Source organism: Pituophis catenifer, unplaced genomic scaffold, assembly GCF_029215685.1.
Source record: "Pituophis catenifer annectens isolate HBS135680 unplaced genomic scaffold, rPitCat1.0.hap2 SCAF_2, whole genome shotgun sequence".
In the NCBI taxonomy this organism is placed as follows: Eukaryota; Metazoa; Chordata; class Lepidosauria; order Squamata; family Colubridae; genus Pituophis; species Pituophis catenifer.
In genome coordinates, this window is record NW_027256882.1 from 24,765,417 (window position 1) to 24,784,719 (window position 19,303).

The 19,303-nt window shown below is 45.3% G+C and overlaps 1 protein-coding gene across 2 annotated transcripts; it reads left to right on the forward strand.

Moving 5' to 3' along the window:
- LOC139311849 (uncharacterized) lies at positions 1 to 18,936 on the forward strand. Of its 2 annotated transcripts, none has more exons than XM_070936370.1 (7): positions 1 to 172; positions 2,713 to 2,780; positions 2,977 to 3,773; positions 7,958 to 8,078; positions 8,931 to 9,013; positions 10,386 to 10,515; positions 16,944 to 18,936. In XM_070936370.1, the coding sequence occupies exons 3-7, from the start codon at positions 3,048 to 3,050 to the stop codon at positions 17,816 to 17,818; spliced, it is 1,935 nt and encodes a 644-aa protein (XP_070792471.1). In that variant the 5' UTR covers positions 1 to 172; positions 2,713 to 2,780; positions 2,977 to 3,047; the 3' UTR covers positions 17,819 to 18,936. The 2 variants fall into 2 exon arrangements, with proteins under 2 accessions (XP_070792471.1, XP_070792472.1); XM_070936371.1 differs by having other exon boundaries at positions 3,026 to 3,773.
- Positions 18,937 to 19,303: the final 367 nt, after the last annotated feature.

A 19,303-nucleotide genomic window follows, 5' to 3' on the forward strand; every position in this document is an offset into this window, starting at 1 on the left:
CCCCGCAGGGACGAAAGAGGCGGAGGAGGAGGCCGCGGGAAAGCCGCCACGCACGGCCAGAAGCGGCGGCGGCAGCAGCCAGAAGAAGCAGCGACGGGAAAGGCCTCTTCCCTCCTTCCTTCCCTCCCTCCCTCTGAGGCCGGAGGGTCCCCGCGGCCTCGAGGCGTTTCCGGTACGGGGGAGGGGGGGGGTCGCGCGGCAGGAGCGTCACGTGACGCGCGTGGCTGGCGGGCGGGGAGGTGGGCCATGGCCGTTGGTCGGCCTCGCGCGCGGGGAGGAGGAGGAGGAGGGGGGGGAGGAGAAGGAAGGGTGGAGGTGGCGGCGGGACCCCCTTCGCCTCGCTTCTCCTCAGGGTGACTAAAAGCCTGGCGGGAAGCCGGATGGGGAGTCCCCTTGGAGGAGGGCCGCTTCCAATCCCTGGGCGGAGGGGACTTCCCCGAAGTCTCGGCGCAGCTGTCACTGGGTGGGGGGGGGCGGTGGGGGAAGACCCGCGATGCCCGCCTTCGCTGCGACTCTCGGGGCAGAGGCGGATGTGTGTGTGTGGGGGAGGTGGGGAGAGTGATGATGTCCCGACCCGCCTACGGGGCTTTGGCTGGCGGCCTCTCCCAGGCCTTGAGCTGCTGCTCCATGCGGTCCTCGGCTTAGGACCGTTCATTTACTGACGCTTCCAAAGCTAGCATTGAAAAAAAGGAACCTATGAGCTGCTGCTACATGCAGTCCTCAGCTTACGACTGTTCATTTACTGACCTGTCCAAGTTAACTTTGAAAAAAGAGACTTAGGAGCTGCTGCTACATGCAGTTCTCGGCTTAGGACCGTTCATTTACTGACGCTTCCAAAGCTAGCATTGAAAAAAAGGAACCTATGAGCTGCTGCTACATGCAGTCCTCAGCTTACGACTGTTCATTTACTGTCCTCTCCAAGTTAACATTGAAAAAAGAGACTTAGGAGCTGCTGCTACATGCAGTCCTCGCCTTAGGACTGTTCATTTACCGACCCTTCCAAAGCTAGCATTGAAAAAAGGGACCTATGAGCTGCTGCTACATGCAGTCCTTGGCTTATGACCGATCATTTACTGACCCTTCCAAAGCTAGCATTGAAAAAAAGGGACCTATGAGCTGCTGCTACATGCAGTCCTCGGTTTACGACCGTTCATTTACTGACCTCTCCAAGTTAACATTGAAAAAAGTGACTTAGGAGCTGCTGCTACATGCAGTCCTCGGCTTAGGACCGTTCATTTACTGACCCTTCCAAGCTAGCATTGACAAAAGAGACTTAGGAGCTGCTGCTACATGCAGTCCTCGGCTTAGGACTGTTCCTTTACTGACCTCTCCAAGTTAACATTGAAAAAAGAGACTTAGGAGCTGCTGCTACATGCAATTCTCGGTTTAGGACTATTCATTTATTAACCCTTCCAAGCTAGCATTGAAAAAAGAGACTTGGGAGCTGCTGCTGCATGAGTCCTCAGCTTATGACCATTTATTTAGTGACCCTTCCAAGCTAGCATTGAAAAAAGGGACTTGGGACTGTTTTTCGCACTCGCAACCTTTGCAGCATTGCCCACGATCACGTGATCAAAATGCGGACACTTGCCAACTGCTTCACATTTATGACCAGTTGCTATGTCCCAAAGGTCCTTGTGGGACCTCCTGATGAGCAAAGCCAATGGGGAAGTCATATTCACTTAACAACCAGGTTACTAACTTAACAACTGTGGTGATTCACTTAATAACGGGGACAAGGAAAGTGGTAAAACGGGTTAAAATTCACTGTTTGCAATGTCCCGGAGGTCACGTGATCCCCTTGTGCATCCTTCTGACGAGCAAAATCAAGGGGAAAACCAGATTTGCTTAACAAGCGTGTTACTAATTTAACAACTGCAGAGAATCCCTTAAAAATTGAGGCAAGAGAGGTCGTAAAAATGGGGCAAAACTCGCTTAGCAAAGGTCTCACTTAACAACAGGAATGTTGGGCTCGATTGTTGTCATAAGTCAAGGACTATTTATAGTGCCTGAATTGCCTCAGGACAGGGAGCTGTTCCACAGGCAGCTCTTTTCCCTTGGGGTGGCCAGTCCGGTCCTGCCTGGCAAGGGGCTGCAGGGGGGACGGTCCTTCTCTATGAGCCCCCATATCCAGGTTGGCCAGTGAAAAAAGCCTCTGAGGGGATGGATCAACCTCTGGCTGAATGAAATTGAATGTTGTTTCTGCATTTTCTGTGCCTGGAATTCCTGGGGTGAGATGGGCACAGATTTGGCCACTGAAATAAGCAAATAAAAGCATCAGTAAATACAGGTAGTCCTCAACTTACAACAATTCATTTAGTGACCATTTGAAGTTACAACAGCACTGGAAAAAGTGACCTATGCCCATTTTTCACACTTAACGACCGATGCAGCATCCCCCACGGTCGTGCGATTTACGTTCAGATGCTCGACAATTGACTCAACGTTTATGACTGTGGCAGTGTCCCCGGGATCATGCGATCAACTTTTTGCAATCTTCCGACTTAAACAAAATCAATAGGGAAAAAGATTCGCTTAACAATCGTGTTACTAATTTAACAACCACAGTGATTCACTTAATAAATGTGGCGGGCAAAGTTATAAATGGGGCAAAATGGACTTAACAAATTTCTCACTTAGCAACATAAATTTTGGGCTCAGTTGTGGTCATAAGGTGAGGACTACCTGTATATTTGTTCTTTGCTTTTGCAGAGATGGTTTGATTGAAGACTCCTGCCTCAGTTGTGCAAAGATTCGACCCAGAACTTTTTCCGTCAAGGGTGAGTCTTAACAGCCTCCCTTTTTTTGGACCCATATAGAGACCCACAAAAATAGCCATTGAATGGTATGATTGAAAAGCTTTTTTTAAACCTATTTTTAAAAGAATTCCCTTTTTCTGCCTTCACATCTTTAAAAAAAGGTTGTAATATCTGAATAGAAAATGTCATGAATATTTTCTGTTGAAAACCTTTTTAGGCCTTTTACCTATAATGTGATGTGAAAGTCTTAATTCTGAATTTGGAAGGGTACGATCAGCTGTGAAAGCAATGAATGAGCCAAGAGCTGCTGGGACAGATCGGGAGCCAAAAGGAAAAGAAAAAAACCCGGGTGCAATTCATCGCCAGCATAAGAAGGAGCGCCTGGGATGGGGAGCGTCACAACATTGCCGATGGGAGACCTGTCATGGGATGCAGGAGCGCTGGGAAGCCCAGCTGCAGCAGTTCTTGAAATCTCTGCAGCCCATTTTAGCAGGTCGGGGAAGCTCTGGGACGTCCGACGCTTCTCCCTGGGAGGACACTAAGGAGTTTCTGGTCTCCTTTGAGCAAGTGGCCAAAGCTTGCCGATGGCCTCGGGACCAGTGGGCGGCCCACCTCCTGCCAGCCCTGAGCGGAGAAGCGGAAGAGGCCTTCCGAGGTCTGGAAGCCAGAGACCAGGAAAACTATGAGAAAGTGAAGGCTGCCATCTTACGGGGGGAAGCCCTGAGAACGGAGAGGCAGCGGCAGCACTTTCGGCAATTCTGCTGCCAAGTGGTAGAGGATCCCCGGAGGATCCACAGCCAACTCCAGGAGCTTTGCCGCCAGTGGTTGAAGCCAGAGAGACGCACCAAGGAGCAGATCCTGGAGCTGCTGATCCTGGAGCAGTTCTTGGCCAGCCTCCCACCAGAGCTTCGGAGTTGGATCCAAGCCAGGAGGCCGGAGTCGTGTTCCCAGGCGGTGGCCCTGGTGGAGGACTTCTTGATGAGTCAACAAGAGGCCAAAGCCAGGACATCTCAGGTGGGTTTTACTATCCAGATCCTCAAGTTTATTTATTTAGCCAGTGTGATGTAGTGATTAAGGCACTGGCCTAGAAACCAAGAGACTCCTGCCTTAGGCACAAAAGCCAGCTGGATGATATTTGGGCCAGTTACTCTCTCAGCCCAACCCACTTCACAGGGATGTTTTTATGGAGAAAATAAGAGAAAGGAATTGTCTTTAAATTCGCCACCTTGACTTACTTGTAAAGTAACAAAGGTGGGATAAAAATCAAATCAAGTATCAAATTTTTGCACCGCCCATCTCATCTAAGTGGCCAATTTATAAATGGTAATATTATAAAACATGACTGAAAGCAACATGAAAAGCAAGGTTAAAATTTACAAGTGAAAAGTGGCAATCAAGAGTTGAAAAATTCAGAAAGCTCAAAGGTTAATAAGGCAGAGTGCTCTCAAGCCACCAACCATCCCCAGGATTGTGTAACATTTTTAGACACCCCCCCCCCCCACTAGTTGGCAGAGCCAGCTCTTAACACTTCTCCAGAATACCAAAAATGGGGTATCGTCTCTTCTCTGAAGTTTAGATGTTCCAGAGAGCAGAGCAAACTGCAGAGAAAACTGTCTTCCTAGATCCTGGTAGTCAAAATTCGTTACACAACGGGATTTGCAACACACCCTCCCTGATTGCCTGGGTGGGAGGGGTCCTTAGAGACCCTCTTCCTGTGCCCTGAATGGCTTTAAAGGTGATAACCAACACCTTGAATTGGACCTGGAAGCAACCTGGCACAAGTTCCTAACAGGTCACACAGAGCTGGTATTGAATCACCCTCAGCTATTAATTGAAAACCAATGTACAGTGATGAAATGCAGATTTTCTTTTTAAGTTCATGGCCCACTAGAATTTATTCACAGTGTCTGGAGAACCAGATGCTGGTCTAGGGGCAAGAGACCCTGATTTCTAGGCCTGCTTTTAGTATGTGAAAGGGACAGGGTGACTTTAGGCCAGTCACTGTCGCGTAGCCCTCCCAACCTCACAAGGTTTTTGTTGTGGGGAAAATAGGAGGCAGGAGTATTAGGTATGTTCACAGACTTGAGCTGCATATTAAAAAGAGATAAATATAATAATATTCAACTATGCAACCACATGGTTACTATTAGCAGTAGTAAATTGTCTTTTTATATTTAAACTGTTAATTGTTACAAAGCTGATTACTTACTGGAATGCTTTGCACCTTTAATTTCTGCCCAAGGTTTAGATCTGGTAGAGTTTAAATGCTCTAGATCTCAGCAGTAAAGGATTGACATTTGATGAGTCTTCACAAATGTGTTCCCCTTGTAGCTGGGTCAGCCCTACGCAACAGCATTCTTTGTCTGGTCCAGAGAGTCCCGATCCTGCTGAGCCTTGGCAAAACATTAAAACGTAGTTCTTTTAGCATGCCTTGGGGTAAGAGGCAGTGATTCGTTTCATTTAAATGATTCATGTGGCTCCCCATCTAGCAGCAATGACTCCAGGCTGTGTACAAGGATTAAAACCAACCACAAGGAAAATCAACAATCCACATGTCTGAGGTCAAAGAAATCATTCCAATTATAGGGGGAAAAAACCCAAAAACAATTAACCAGCAGAGTTTGCTCCATGGCCCCAACACCGGAGGTGGGTGGGAACAGCCTGGTCCTTCAAGCCTACTAGCAGGGCCATCTGAGCAGTGTTACTCAACCTTGGCAGCTTTAAGACGTGTGGGCTTCAACTCCCAGAAATGTTGCCAAGGCCAGCTGGGGAAGTCTGGGAGTTGAAGTCCACCTGACTTAAAGCTGCCAAGTTAGGAAAAAAACTACTCTACAGAGATGATGATGATGATGATGATGATGATGATGATGATGATGATTTATTAGATTTGTATACCTCCCTACTCCCGAAGGACTCAGGGCGGTGAACAGGCACAAAATAAAACACATAAATACAAAAGTTAAAAAACTTAATTAAAACCAAATTGAATAATTTCACCCGAGACAATTAAAATTCCCAATAATTTAAAAACAAATTAAAATTTCAGTTTAAAAAATTTAAAAGAAAGGGGAGAAAATTAGGCCAGGCCAGCCTGCTGGAATAGGAGGGTCTTAAGAGCATGGCGGAAAGTGCGCAGATCCGGGATCCTCCGTATCTCCGGGGGGAGCTCGTTCCAGATAGTAGGTGCCCCCACAGAGAAGGCCCTCCCCCTGGGGTCTGCCAGTCGACATTGGCTGACGGCACCTGGAGGAGCCTCTCTCTATGAGAGCGTACCGGCCGGTGGGAGGCTGTTTGTGGTAGTAGGCGGTCCCGTAAGTAACCAGGTCCTAAGCCATGGAGCGCTCTAAAGGTGGTAACCAAAACCTTGAAGCTATTTCACAAAGCAGACAGTGGTTCAGTGAAGGGATGTCATTCTTTCAGTTCTATATTAGTCTTTTCAGTTTTTTTATACTGAGATAAAGATGCTATCTTTTCCCAAATAGGTTGATTGTATAGGTAGTCCTTGGCTTATGACCACAATTGAGCCCAAAATTTCTATTGCTAAGTGAGACAGTTGTTAAATTGTCCCATTTTACAACCTTTCTTGCCATGGTGGTTAAGTAGATACTGCATTCAGTTTTGGTTGCCACGATGTAAAAAAGCTGTTGAGACTCTAGAAAGAGTGCAGAGAAGAGCAACAAAGATGATTAGGGGGCTGGAGGCTAAAACATATGAAGAATGGTTGCAGGAACTGGGTTTGTCTAGTTTAATGAAAAGAAGGGCTAGGGGAGACATGATAGCAGTCTTCCAATATCTGAGGGGTTCCCACAAAGAAGAGGGAGTCAAGCTATTCTCCAAAGCACCTGAGGAAGAAGCATTGGGTGGAAGCTAATCAAGGAGAGAAGCAATTTAGAACTAAGGAGAAATTTCCTGACAGTTAGAACAATTAATAAGGGGAATAACTTGCCTGCAGAAGTTGTGAATGCTCCAACACTGGAAGTTTTTAAGATGATGTTGGATAACCATTTGTCAGAAGTGGTGTAGGGTTTCCTGCCTAAGCAGGGGGTTGGACTAGAAGACCTCCAAGGTCCCTTCCAACTCTGTTATTCTAAAAGACTTCTAAAAATATTGCTGCAATTGTTAAATTAGTAACCCGGTTGTTCAGTAGGTCCGCTTCCCCATTGACTTTGCTTGTCAGAATGGGGCCAAAAGGGATCCCATGACCCTGGGACACTGCACTCCTCAGAAATATGAATCAGTTGCCAAGCATCCAAATTTTAATCACATGACTGTGAGGTTGCTGTAACAGTCATCAGTGTGAAAAACAATCACAAGTCACTTTTTCAGTGCTGTTGTAACTTCAAACAATCACTAAACGAGCTATTGTACGTCGAGGACTAGCTGTATTGTTCTTTGATTTTTCTTTCCTGTATTTTTTAATTTTTTGCTGCTTTTTAAAAATCCTAACATACAAACACCTGAAATTACTGTGCCATTTGATGCATCAGACAAACTGATAATGAAGTAAAAATATCGTGTTCTTTTACACGTTTCCCCAATTCGTGACGAAAAGAGCCAGCTAATGCCATTTCTTCCCAAGGCAGCCTATATAATGATGACCTTTATTAAATATATTCTTAGCAGCCATTTTTAAACTGTAAGTCTTCAATCATTTTCTCTCTAGACGTTTTCAGTGTATTAAATGCTTTGAAAGAAAGAACCTCTGCAGTGTAGGTTAAGGCTGCCCCTTTGAATTTTGAGCAGAGCTGGTGGGTCCAAATGGTTAAGTGTAGCTTTTGTCAGTTGCGTAACTGGTTTGTTGAACAGGTCTAATTCACTGGTTCCAAACAACCTGGTACTATTATAATCTTCCAAAGCAAAGTGGCTGAGATCGTTTACCTGAAACCACATTTTCAGTTATTACCGGTACTATGTATAACTCCAGGCCAAGGGCAACATTTTTTATTTATTTATTAAATTTATATGCAGAGATGGTGAGTGTGCTGCAGATCACAGGAAACATTTCTAAGAAATGTGTTAATGCCGGGGTTGGCCTCTCTACTGAGTTTCGCTAACTGATTTTGGAAGAACTTCAAGAAAACAAAGAACTGCTGGGGGCTTTTGGTAGAAAAATCAGAAAAAATTTACCTGCCAAGTCTTTTCCTCTCATTTTGAGATCAAAATTCCTCTCATTTTGAGATTATATTTCCCTGCTACAGGGGCGTTTAAAGGAAAAACCTGTGGATTTCCTACCGGTAGTTGCAGAGAAAGAGCCTCTGAATGCCACGAAGGGACCTGTCTACGGTGAAACTGATCCAAATGTGGAGGCCAATTTGCTGGGTAAGAATTCATGGAATATTTAAATTTTCTTCTACGTTTCCTTCTGTGGGGTTTGGTTTGGTTTGGTTTGGTTTGGTTTGGCTTGGCTTGGCTTGGCTTGGCTTGGCTTGGCTTGGCTTGGCTTGGCTTGGCTTGGCTTGGCTTGGCTTGGCATGAGCCTTGTGGAGGAGATAATTTGGGAAACATAGGTTGATGGTCAAGGATCAGGAAAGCTATAACTGAGTTCTGGAAGAACTATATGCTATTTTTGCATCTGTGTAAAATTGGTTTTTGGTATATCTTAATCACAGCCATCTTTGTATCTCTGTGAAGGAGATGGGTGGTTTCTAAATTTGATGAATACAGGTAGTCCTCAACTTACAACAGTTTGTTTAGTGACCGTTCGAAGTTACAACGGCCCTGAAAAAAGTGACTTACGACCATTTTTCATGCTTATGACCGTTGCAGCATCCCCATGGTGACGTGATTCATATTTGGATGCTTGACAACTGACTCACATTTATGAGTGGTTGCAGTGTCCCAGAGTCATGCGATCCTATTTTGCGACCTTCTTACAAGAAAAGTCAATAGGGAAACCAGATTCACTTAACAACCGTGTTACTAATTTAACAACTGCAGTGATTCACTTAACAAATTTCGCACTCAACAACATAAATTTTGGGCTCAGTTGTGGTCATAAGCTGAGGACTACCTGTAAATAGAAAATCTAAGCATGCCTTTATGATCCGAATCTTTGTGATCATAATCAACGGGGCCCAGCAAAGACTATTAACAAAACGCCTTCTTAGAAATAGGAGAGACAAAATTTCCTATTTTGAAATTCCATACTGAAATCTTTTATGTTCTTTGTAGGCAGTGGACCGAAATACCCAAGTCTCTCTCCTTTGCCATTTCCTCCTGAAGGAGAAGAAGTGGGCCAGGCTGGAGGGAAAGAGGTATGGGTCAAGTTATGTTTAGGGTGTACATGGATGGCTCGTCAAGTCTACTGGTTAAAGAGAAGCAATATGTAAGATCCAATCAGTCCGTCACCGAAACCAGAAGTTTATTCTGAGCTTTCAGACTCGTGTTGGAGCCCATCCTCTGGGAACTCCTCTCTACTGGAATATGTGCTTTGGGCCAACCTTTGTTGCCAACCTTGGCAACTTTTAAGACTTGTGGACTTCAACTCCCAGAATTCCTCAGCCAGCATAGTCCACAAGTCTTAAAGTTGCCAAGGTTGGAGACCCTGCTTTGGAGTATGAGTTGTATTTATGTGGTGCCTTCCTATTGGTTGATTGATGTGTTGATGGCTGGCGATTGGCTGTTGTTTCCTTATACTGCCAGGCCCTAGGCTCCGAAGTATTTGGTAAGCTGGTGGTAAATCAGCACTCCTGTTGACTGACAAGGGGGCCATTTCCCAGGCTTCAATCATTTCCCTGGCTGTTTTTGTACCTGCTCGGCCAACAATCTTAGTAGCTGTAAAATTGAATGCACTTTCCTTGTTCATTGCAATGTGAGGCTACTAATGAAGTTGGGTCTCCTCGTCTGACGGCTCCCTTGTGTTCTTGCAATCTAGTGGTTAATTTCCTCCCTGACTGTCTTATATAGTCAGAGTGCAGTCCATGCAGGAATCCGGTAGATTACATTATAAGTGTCTCCCACCTCCAAGCGATCTTTGAAATGCCTGATTTGTCCTCGTCTAGTAGCCTGTGGGCAGTGTGCCATGCCCACATTGCAAGGCAATGTGCTTTAAGGAAGTTTGCAGTTTTGCTTTAACACCGTTTCTTCTATAGAATCTGATAGGAGAAGAGTTGTTAATTTTGTTTGGTGTTCACTGGACCCAGGGGTGGGCTTCAAAAATTTTAACAAGGGGTTCTCTGCCCGGTTCCTGGGTGGGCGTGGCCATGGTGGCTGTGGCCTAGTTGGCCTCCTGCACCACCGGGGGGGGCGTCTTTGCCCTCCCCAGGCTCCAGAGGCTTTTGTCGAGCCTCCAGGAGGGCAAAAAACGGCCTCCCCAGGCTCCAGGGCCCTCTGAAGGCCGGAAACGGGCCCGTTTCCAGCCTTCCTGAACTTCCGGTAGGCCCGTTATACATCCTCCCCGAGCCCCAGCGCACGCCCTGCACTTATCTGCATCCAAAACGGGCCGCCTGGGGACTCTTGGGAGGGGAGGGGTGGGGTGGGCGGGGCCAGCCACTCCGAACTGCACAGAATCTTAGCTAGAGGTTCTCCCGAACCCCCAGAAGCCCACCCCTGAGTGGATCTCAAGGAAAAGTAAACTATTCCCACAAAATTTACTGAAGGAGTATCAAGGTCTCTTTCTCTTTGCAGGGATCCAAGGATCTCAAGGAACCTGGAGGGTCTTTGCAGATTGTGAAGCAGAACATTACCCAGCCAGGCCAGCAGACTATGCTGTGGCACGTCCTGCAGGAGGACGATGACGCAAATACGGACATTTTGGGTGAGGAAATTGTCTTCCTGGCTCCAGAAACACGAGTTCATCCAAGCTGCTATTTTTAGAATGGAAAGAGTTAATAGAAAATTGGGGTTTACTTTCTAGTGAGAACATTAAAACTGGCAAGATCAAAAGCAAAGGCCCTGATGTTGTTGCTAGTTGTGAAGTCGTGTCCGACCCATCGTGACCCCATTGACAGCTGATGAGACCCTGATGAGATCAAACTAATCTCTTATAGAAGGGGGGGGTGTCAACTCAAGGCCTGCGGGCCAGATCTGGGCCATGGGGCCGGCCTGGAAACAGCAAAGGACCAGCCTGCGGTGCCTCTGCCAGCAGAAATGGAGCTTAGGGGGCCGCATGTGGCCCTCCCGGGCTCAGTTCTCAGCCATGATGGCTTCCTGCAGCTCTCTGCCAGCAAAAACGGAGCTCAGTGCAACCCCCCCCTGGCAGAGGGCTAGCAAAACAAACTAAAAACAAAACAAAAGGAGAAGTGTTTCCCTTTTCCATTTGAGCATGCAAGAAGGGACAGGAAAGGAGAAAGGGAAAGAGGTAAGATGAAGAAAAAGAAGGGAAGATGGGAAGAGAGCAAGGAAGGAAAAATAAGGAAAAAGGGGAAGGAAGAAGAAAGGAGAATGAAGAGGGAAGGAAAAAGAAGGAAGGGAAGGAAGGAAGGAAGGAACATTGAGAGGTGTCGGCTGGTCTTCACAAAATAAATGCCCCCCCCCCCCCCCCCAGTCCATTAAAACACAGATGGGAGAAAAAGATGCCAGATGGCTCGAATCTTGCAGGTTGCCATTGCTGGTTTTCTTCCTTCATATGAATTGCCTTTCTAATGTTTGTATTGCTACCTTATCAAGAAAGTGAATTTTGCCTGCCTAACCTCCTTGTTCCATTACAGGTCAGGATGAAACCTGACACAATAGTGGATTGCCATTCTATCCCAATTTTTCTGTCTGATTTACATATTTCTCTGCTATTCAGCTTGGTAAAACTCTTCACAGCTTAAAAGAATATAAAATGTGAGCAGAGTAACTTTCACTCACTCTCAGAATAGAATAGAATTAGAATTAGAATTAGACTAGACTAGACTAGACTAGACTAGAATAGAATAGAATAGAATAGAATAGAATAGAATAGAATAGAATAGAATAGAATAGAATAGAATAGAATAGAATAGAATAGAATAGAATAGAATAGAATTTTTTTTATTGGCCAAGTGTGATTGTACACACAAGGTATTTATCTTGGTGCATATGCTCCACTTTATGTACACTTACATAAAAGACAAGATACCTTCATCAAGAATCATAAGGTACAACACTTAATGATAGTCATAGGGTACAAATAAGCAATCAGGAAACAATATCAATATAAATCGTAAGGATACAAGCAACATACCTTCTTATCAAAAAGTTGGTGTTGGGAAAATAAGAGGCAGGAACATTATTAGTATGCCACCTTGAGTTGTACAAAATAAAGCAGATTATAAATCTAATGGTGTAATAAATAATTTTTAAAAAGGTACCAATTGGGAGAATAATCAAATGAGTTGGTGCCTAAATTTTGAAGCCCCATCCAAATAACCCTGCCTTGATCACCTTATGGAAAGATAATAGGAAAGCTATGGGATATATAGATAGTCCTCAACTTATGACCCCAATTGAGCCCAAAATTTCTGTTGTTAAGTGAGAAATTTGTTAAGTGAGTTTTGCTCCATTTTATGACTTTTCTTGCCTCAGCTGTTAAGTGAATCACTGCAGTTAGTAATGCAGCTGTTAAGTGAATCTGGTTTCCCCACTGACTTTGCTTGTCAGAAGATCACAAAAGGAGATCACATGACCCCAGGACACTGCAACGGTCATAAATATGAACCAGTTACCAAGATTCAGAATTTTGATCACATGATCATGGGGCTGTTGTAATGGTTGTAACTGGGGAAAACGGTCATACGTCATTTTTTTCAGTTTCGTTGTAACTTTGAAAGGTCACTAAATGAACTGTTGTAAGTTGAGTTCTACCTGTACCTCCAAAAGAGGCATGTGGTGGACGTGAGAGAGAACTTCTACCTTGGCGTCCATGTCTCCTTCACTTATTATTATGGTGGGATTTTTGTGCTTTGAGGAAAAGTGTCCAGTTGAGAGAGTGGCACTGCCTCCTCCAGATTTTCAGAATGTTTCTGGAGGACAGAGGGGTTCAGGAAATGTAGCTTTTGGTGCTCAAATCTTCGTATAGTACTGGAGAAGGTTGGACATTCCCTCATGCATATGATTGGAAAGCTCAGTTCTTGTAGGAGAAGGAGTGGCAGAATGCTGGGTGGAGTCAAAAGAGGAATCAGCCTAGAGTCTGTACGTAGCCACAAGTGACTAAATCCAACCCCTCTTAACTTCCGTTGACCCTATCTAACCCCAAGATGGTGCTAATTGTTAGTTGAGTAGATTCCTATGCATAGGCATGATTAGTAATAAGTCGGTGTAATCAGAATTACTGGCCTTTCACCGGGGTGAAATGCTACTGGTTCGGACCGGTTCGCTTGAACCGGTAGTAAAAAAAAATGTTACTGTTTCAGGTGAACAAGTATTTCTGATGATTAGCTGTTCCGCGCGATTTATATTCGCTAGAAAGCAGGAAATCCTGCTTTTTAGTGAATCTAAATCGCACGGCACAGCTGTTCCCCCCCTTCTCCATGCTGTCCTACTTGCCTTTGCAGACTCAGAAAAGGCTTCTTAATCCTCATTTTTCAGCGCTATGTGGTAGCGCCTGCAGTGCGCGTGCTTGCGAAGCACATTCTTGGCATGCACTGTGCATGTACGCACGAACTGAACCAGTAGCAGACTTCAGAGCATTTCACCCCTGCCCTTCACACCTGACAGTTCTCTTATTATTGATGGCTCGGAGTTTCTCCTTGAATCCTATAGAGCAGTGATGGTAACCTTTTGCCATCGCGTGCCAGGAGAGGCGGGGGGGGGGTTCATGCACATGAGTGCCCACACCCATAATTCTATGTGCCCCGCCCCACGCATGCGCATGCAACCCCCCTACCCCCCCCTACCCACTCCTGGCACGTGATGGCCTGGTAGGCCCGTTTTTCTTTCCCACCTGGCTCCAGATCTCTACGAGTCTCTGGAGGCTGGGGACAGCAAAAAACATCACTTCCAGTCCAACCGGAAGTTGGGAAATGGGTGGTTTCAGGCCTCTGGAGGGCATCCGAGGGGGTGGGGAAGGCTGTTTTCGCCCTCCCCAGATGCATAGAGAGGATCTGGAGCCAGGTGAGAAAGAAAAACGGGTCTCCCCCCTACACAAGGGGCCTGTTTCCCTACTTCTGGTGGGCCCAAAAATCAGCTGGCCAGCACATGCATGCACACTGGAGCTGAGCTGGCGTGCCCACTGATACGGCTACGCGTGCCACCTGTGGCATCCGTGCCATAGGTTCACCATCACGGCTATAGAGAGATTATTGTGCATAGTCAATGGACGTCTGGATCCGAAGGCTCCACTGTTTCTCCTGTCCAAGAATGGCTGCTCCTTCACCCACTATTTTTTCCTCTCTGCTGTATTCCTAATTCCAGTGTTGAGGAACTTGGAGGGCGAGAGCCATCACCCTTTGCAGTTTCTTCCACAAATAGATATGGACATGATCCAAAGGGTGTCTGGATTTCTATTGTCCTCTCCCCGGGCTCAACCAGCTGGCTCCTGTCATCCGGTAGAGCATTTGGTCTGGCCAAGAGCTGGTCCATGGAGGTTTGGTGGGAACCTCAGCGTCATTTACCAAATGCCTTCAGATGTTACATTCTTGACTGAGGAGCTGAGGGGGAGTGTTGGCAGAGATGTTGAATAGTCCTCGGCGGCCCAGAGGATCATCCAGTTTTCTTCCCAGGGTGGATTCCTCTGTCCTCGTTTGGAAAGGCCATATTGTTCTTGGCGCAAAGGAGGCGATTGCAGGAGTGCCATATGTCTCTCAGATCGAGCTGTTTTTGCCACGGTACATCAAGTAATCGTTACTGGTGCCAGGTTCCTCTTTCTTGGAGGGAGACATGGCAGGGAGCTGCGGAGGCATTCAGAGCTCTTTTCCTGCCTCAAAACCAAGGAGAATTGAGCCATTTGATGGAGAAAATAAAAAAAATCCAGATGTCTTCCTACACAATGCTGTATTCCTAATCTTCCCCTAATGTGGGTTAATGAGGGTCTCGAGAAGAGACAAGGAAATTTTCCGCTGAGACATTTGAAGAAATTTGGTCTCCACAATGTAAAAAAGATGTTGAGACTCTAGAAAGAGTGCAGAGAAGAGCAACAAAGATGATGAGGGAACTGGAGGCTAAAACATATGAAGAAAAGTTGCAGGAACTGGGTATGTCTAGTTGAATGAAAAGAAGGTCTAGGGGAGACAGGATAGCAGTGTTCTAATATCTCAGGGGCGGCCACGAAGAAGAGGGAGTCAAGCTATTCTCCAAAGCACCTGCAGGCTAGACAAGGAATAATGGATGGAAACTAATCAAGGAGAGAAGCAACTTAGAACTAAGGAGAAATTTCCTGACAGTTAGAACAATTAATCAGTGGAACAACTTATCTCCTCCAAGAAGTTGTGAATGGTCCAACACTGGAAGTTTTTAAGAAGAGATTGGACAACAATCTGTCTGAAATGGTACAGGATTTCCTGCTTGAGCAGGGGGTTGGACTAGAAGACCTCCAAGGTCCCTTCCAACTCTATTCTATTCTATTCTGAACAGACAGAGCAATTTCTTTTTCCTTCCTCTCTTCCTCCATCGTTCTTCTTTTCGCCTTCTGTTCTTTTCCTTTAGTTTCTAGTCTGGCCCACTCCAAACAACTTGATACGGTTTCACAAAATGAAAGAAAAAAAGAAACGCAGTGAGAGCCAGTTTGATGTAGCTGTGAAATCATCAGGTTAGCAACCAGGTGACTGTGAGTTCTAGTCCCACCTTAGGCACGAAGCCAGCTGGGTGACCTGGGCCAGTCATTCTCGCTGAGCCCTATGAAGGAGGAGCCAATGGCAAACCACTTCTGAAATCTTGCCAAGAAAACTGCAGGGACTTATCCAGGCAGTCACCAGAAGTCAACACTGATTCAAAGACACACACACACCCTCACACACAAAACCCCACAGACGACACCCAACCCAGTCCCTCACCAACTCAAGGTGCCCATCCAGCAAAAAGTGCTAACTTCACTTAACAAATTGAGATGGCCATTTCCGCCTCTGCCTCTTTGCTTGTTTTCCGGGGTCCTCCTTTCTTTTCCTCAGATGTGAGCGAAACTTCGCAATTCACATGTAATTTCAAGAAACATCTTGCTGAGTTTCTAAAAAACAAAACAAACCCCAATTCATTAACTGACCACAGCAAAATAAAAATGGAACACTCGGAGGCCTACAGTTTTTAAAACGTAGTCTGCATAAAAGTCTTGAGAGTATGTGTATGTGTGAGAGAGAGAAAGATGGACAGGGCAGGGAGAGAAATCACCTAGAACAGCTGCCCCCAACCTTTTGGACACCAGGGACCAGTTCCGTGGAGAGAGGTTTTTCCATGGACTGGACGGGACAGGATTTCACATGCTGCCTGCATCCTGTGGGTGGGGCTTTGCCGGTTTGCACGGCCTGGTTTCTGGCATGCTGCAGCCCAGTTCCGATCCACAAATGAGGAGTTGGGGATCCCTGACCTAGAAGGGTTATGTTCTGACCTAGGCTTCCTTAAAAAGGATGAAGCAGAGTCTTGGTCCTGGCAAAACCCCTTTTATTTACACAACTGTGAATTCCTTTCATTCACAGTCACAAAGGCTTGGCAAACAGTCTTTCAGAGGAATATTTATCAACACAAACCTTATCTTGCTTGGAAAGCTGCCAGATAACTAGTTTCCAAACGCAGGGCAAGGCAAAACTTGGCACAGAGTCTCTTATAGTCACGAACAGAACTTTCCACTCTTGAAACGAACGAACAGTTTCCTGCAAAAGCCCACTCCCCATTCGTTCTTCTTTTGTTTCCTATGGGAGGGGCCAATCACCTCCAAGGTGTGGCTTTACTCCCGTCGACCCTGCTTTCTTAGTTGTTCTTGTCTTCTGGCAGCTCTGTGCATGCGCACACTAGGAATAGGCTCCAGCTGTTCCTCTGCCTCACTACTGTCTAACTCCCTCATCTGAGCCTTCCCCAGCCCAAGTTCCTCCCCAACCTCCTCACTGTCTGACTGCTGCCAGCTCTGCTGGCCGCCGGCAGGCCACAACATGTTAATAGGTTTATGTCCATGGAGATTCTCCAAGTCATGGTTGTCCCAAAGGTGCTTTTTTTCAAGAGGCAACTGGACTTGCATGAGAAGTGAAATATCTTCAAAGAAAAACAAGAATGTCCAGTTGCCTCTTGCAAAAATCACCTTTGGGTTAATAGGTTTGTTACTTCCTGTGAAAAATGATTACCTCTTTCTTTCCTTAGGGGACGAAATGGGAAATTACATCAAGGTGGAGATTCCTCAGTGTGGAGAAGCTGAAACAGAGGATAACTCCAGGATGGGGCCACAGATCGGCTACGACCAGGTGCCCGTCAAACATGAGAGGCTGGAAGGACAATCTGAATCACGAGAGACTCAGGATGGATCGCCCATCGGGGCAGGAAAGGACTCTTTTGAGCTGGGAGAAGTTCATTGGAAGAGATACCAGAGAATGTCCCTTCCGAATTCCTCCTACTTTCCTAGAGAGGTTGGTCATGAGATCCCAGAAGTCTTCCCAAGCCACCCACCTCCCACAAAGAAACCCCGGAGTGGTCCTGAGCATAGCGTGGTGTGGGACCACTTTGAGTTGGATTCGGAGGACCCCTGCTATGGCATCTGCACGCACTGCAAGAGACGGGTTAGCCGAGGCAAGAACTCAAAACATTTTTCAACATCTGGGTTGCTGAAACATCTGCAGAGGCATCATGGCAACATCGTTCTGGCTGCCATCGCCACAACGCAAGCCATGTTGCCAACTAGCAGTAAGTCGAACGGACCTGTTCTGATGCCAAGTGCTTTGCCCCAGTGCTGGACGAAGCAGAAGTCACCCGGTAAAAGGCAGCCTGGTCCAAAGCCATCGGAAGTGACCCGTGCTATTGCCCAGATGATGGCTCTGGACGATCAGCCCTTCAGCATGGTGGAAGAGGCAGGTTTCCAGCACCTGCTGAAGTTGCTTGCCCCCAACTATAAAATCCCATCCGGTACCACCTTCAGCCGGCAGATTGTGCCCTCCCTGTATCAGGCCTGCAGGGAGGAGGCCTTGGGGATGCTTCAAACCTCAGGACCCTCTGCCAGTATGAACTTGAGCTCCGATGAATGAATTAGAGCCAATTTTCTTCCTTCCTTTGATATACGGTTGGTCCTGTGAGCATCTGTAGGGGGCCAGTGCTGATCAGTGGTAGCGTAACCCATTTTAATTCACTGATTAAATCCATCCTACCCAGAAAACCGAAATAATTGACACGCATGTCAGCAAAACTTAAAAAAAACCAATGAAAACACAATGTGAAATAAACCGTACAAAAAAGGTTAAACCGTTAGAAATGAATCCGTTACAGTGCCAGAAATGAAGTCATGTTGACCATCCAGTGGCAAACACAGTAGAAGCATACCAAATCCTAACCACCTCCTGTTGCCCATATTCTGGGCAAACGGGGATAACAAATCCCATCTGCTACTCCAATGGACAAATCAAGAGTCTTCTATTCATTTGAGGCAAAAGCTCCCATCTGTTTTAAGAAGCTTCCTTACGGCAGAGTTCAAAAGCATAAAGAAAAATTGAGAATATTAGGGAAATAGTGCCGAACTTAACACCTAAAACAGACGTCTCCAATTTCTCAGGCACCTTCTAGCACCTTCTGAGATGCCTTTCTTATATATCTTCAGTCAGAAACAGTTGTCCAAATTAAATTACTCATCAGACTGAAATGCCAAATCATTTCTTTGATTTCCATTCTCCTTCATTGTCTTCTCTCATTGAGATTTCCAGACAGTATTCAGAACTGGGTGTCATAAATGTAGTCATCGCATTTTGTCGTCTTCAAGATAACTTCATGCATTCCCGTGTTTGGCTTTCAAGCCTTACCTAAAACTTGGGAAGGTCTTAAGAATTAAAATGGAACATGAAAATAATTCTGAAGCATAATGTTTTACTAAAAACATTAGTAGATGTTTTTCAGACTGGGTAAATGGATTGGCTGTAGCAAAGTAAATATCTTTTTAAATGTTACAAACATTTTAAAATTGAAAGTTTATGTTTCTCATTAAAGGAGGGTTCCAAAGTGTTAACATTCAGAAAAATTAAGTAAAGAAAGTCAGAATCGTATAACTTGTTTGAAGTTTAGTAGATTTAATCTAAAACAATTGGAAATCTTTTCCTAACTTTTTCTAATTATCCTTTTTACTAGAAAAATATTCTTAGAACATCTGCATTTTCTCATACACGAACCAGCTAATTTTCGCACCTTTTAATTAAGTTACTTATTTTAATTTTTCTGTACAATACTTATGATTTAAGCTTTAGGAAGTCCTTAATTAAATCTCTCTACATTTCAGATTTTAGCATGGATTCTATTTTAACTCTTCATCTTTGAGGTGGAAAAAGAGAAATTCATAATGAATCCTTAATGTAAGAGTTCTGGCTATAGTAGGCTTGTTCCTCTTATATTTAAAAAATATATATTTATATCTGTTAAGAGATTTATAATATAAAATAGAATTTGTAATTGTTCGATTTCATGATTTACAGGTTTGCCAACCTGCGCAGAAAACAATACAAATGTATGAAATATATAAACACGTCAGG

Coding starts and splice junctions, on each gene's coding strand:
- LOC139311849 (XM_070936370.1), top strand. CDS start 3,048: ATGAATGAGCCAAGAGCTGCTGGGACAGATCGGGAGCCAAAAGGAAAA. Junction 3,774..7,957: donor CCAAAGCCAGGACATCTCAG/GTGGGTTTTACT, acceptor TCCCTGCTACAG/GGGCGTTTAAAGGAAAAACC. Junction 9,014..10,385: donor GCCAGGCTGGAGGGAAAGAG/GTATGGGTCAAG, acceptor TTCTCTTTGCAG/GGATCCAAGGATCTCAAGGA.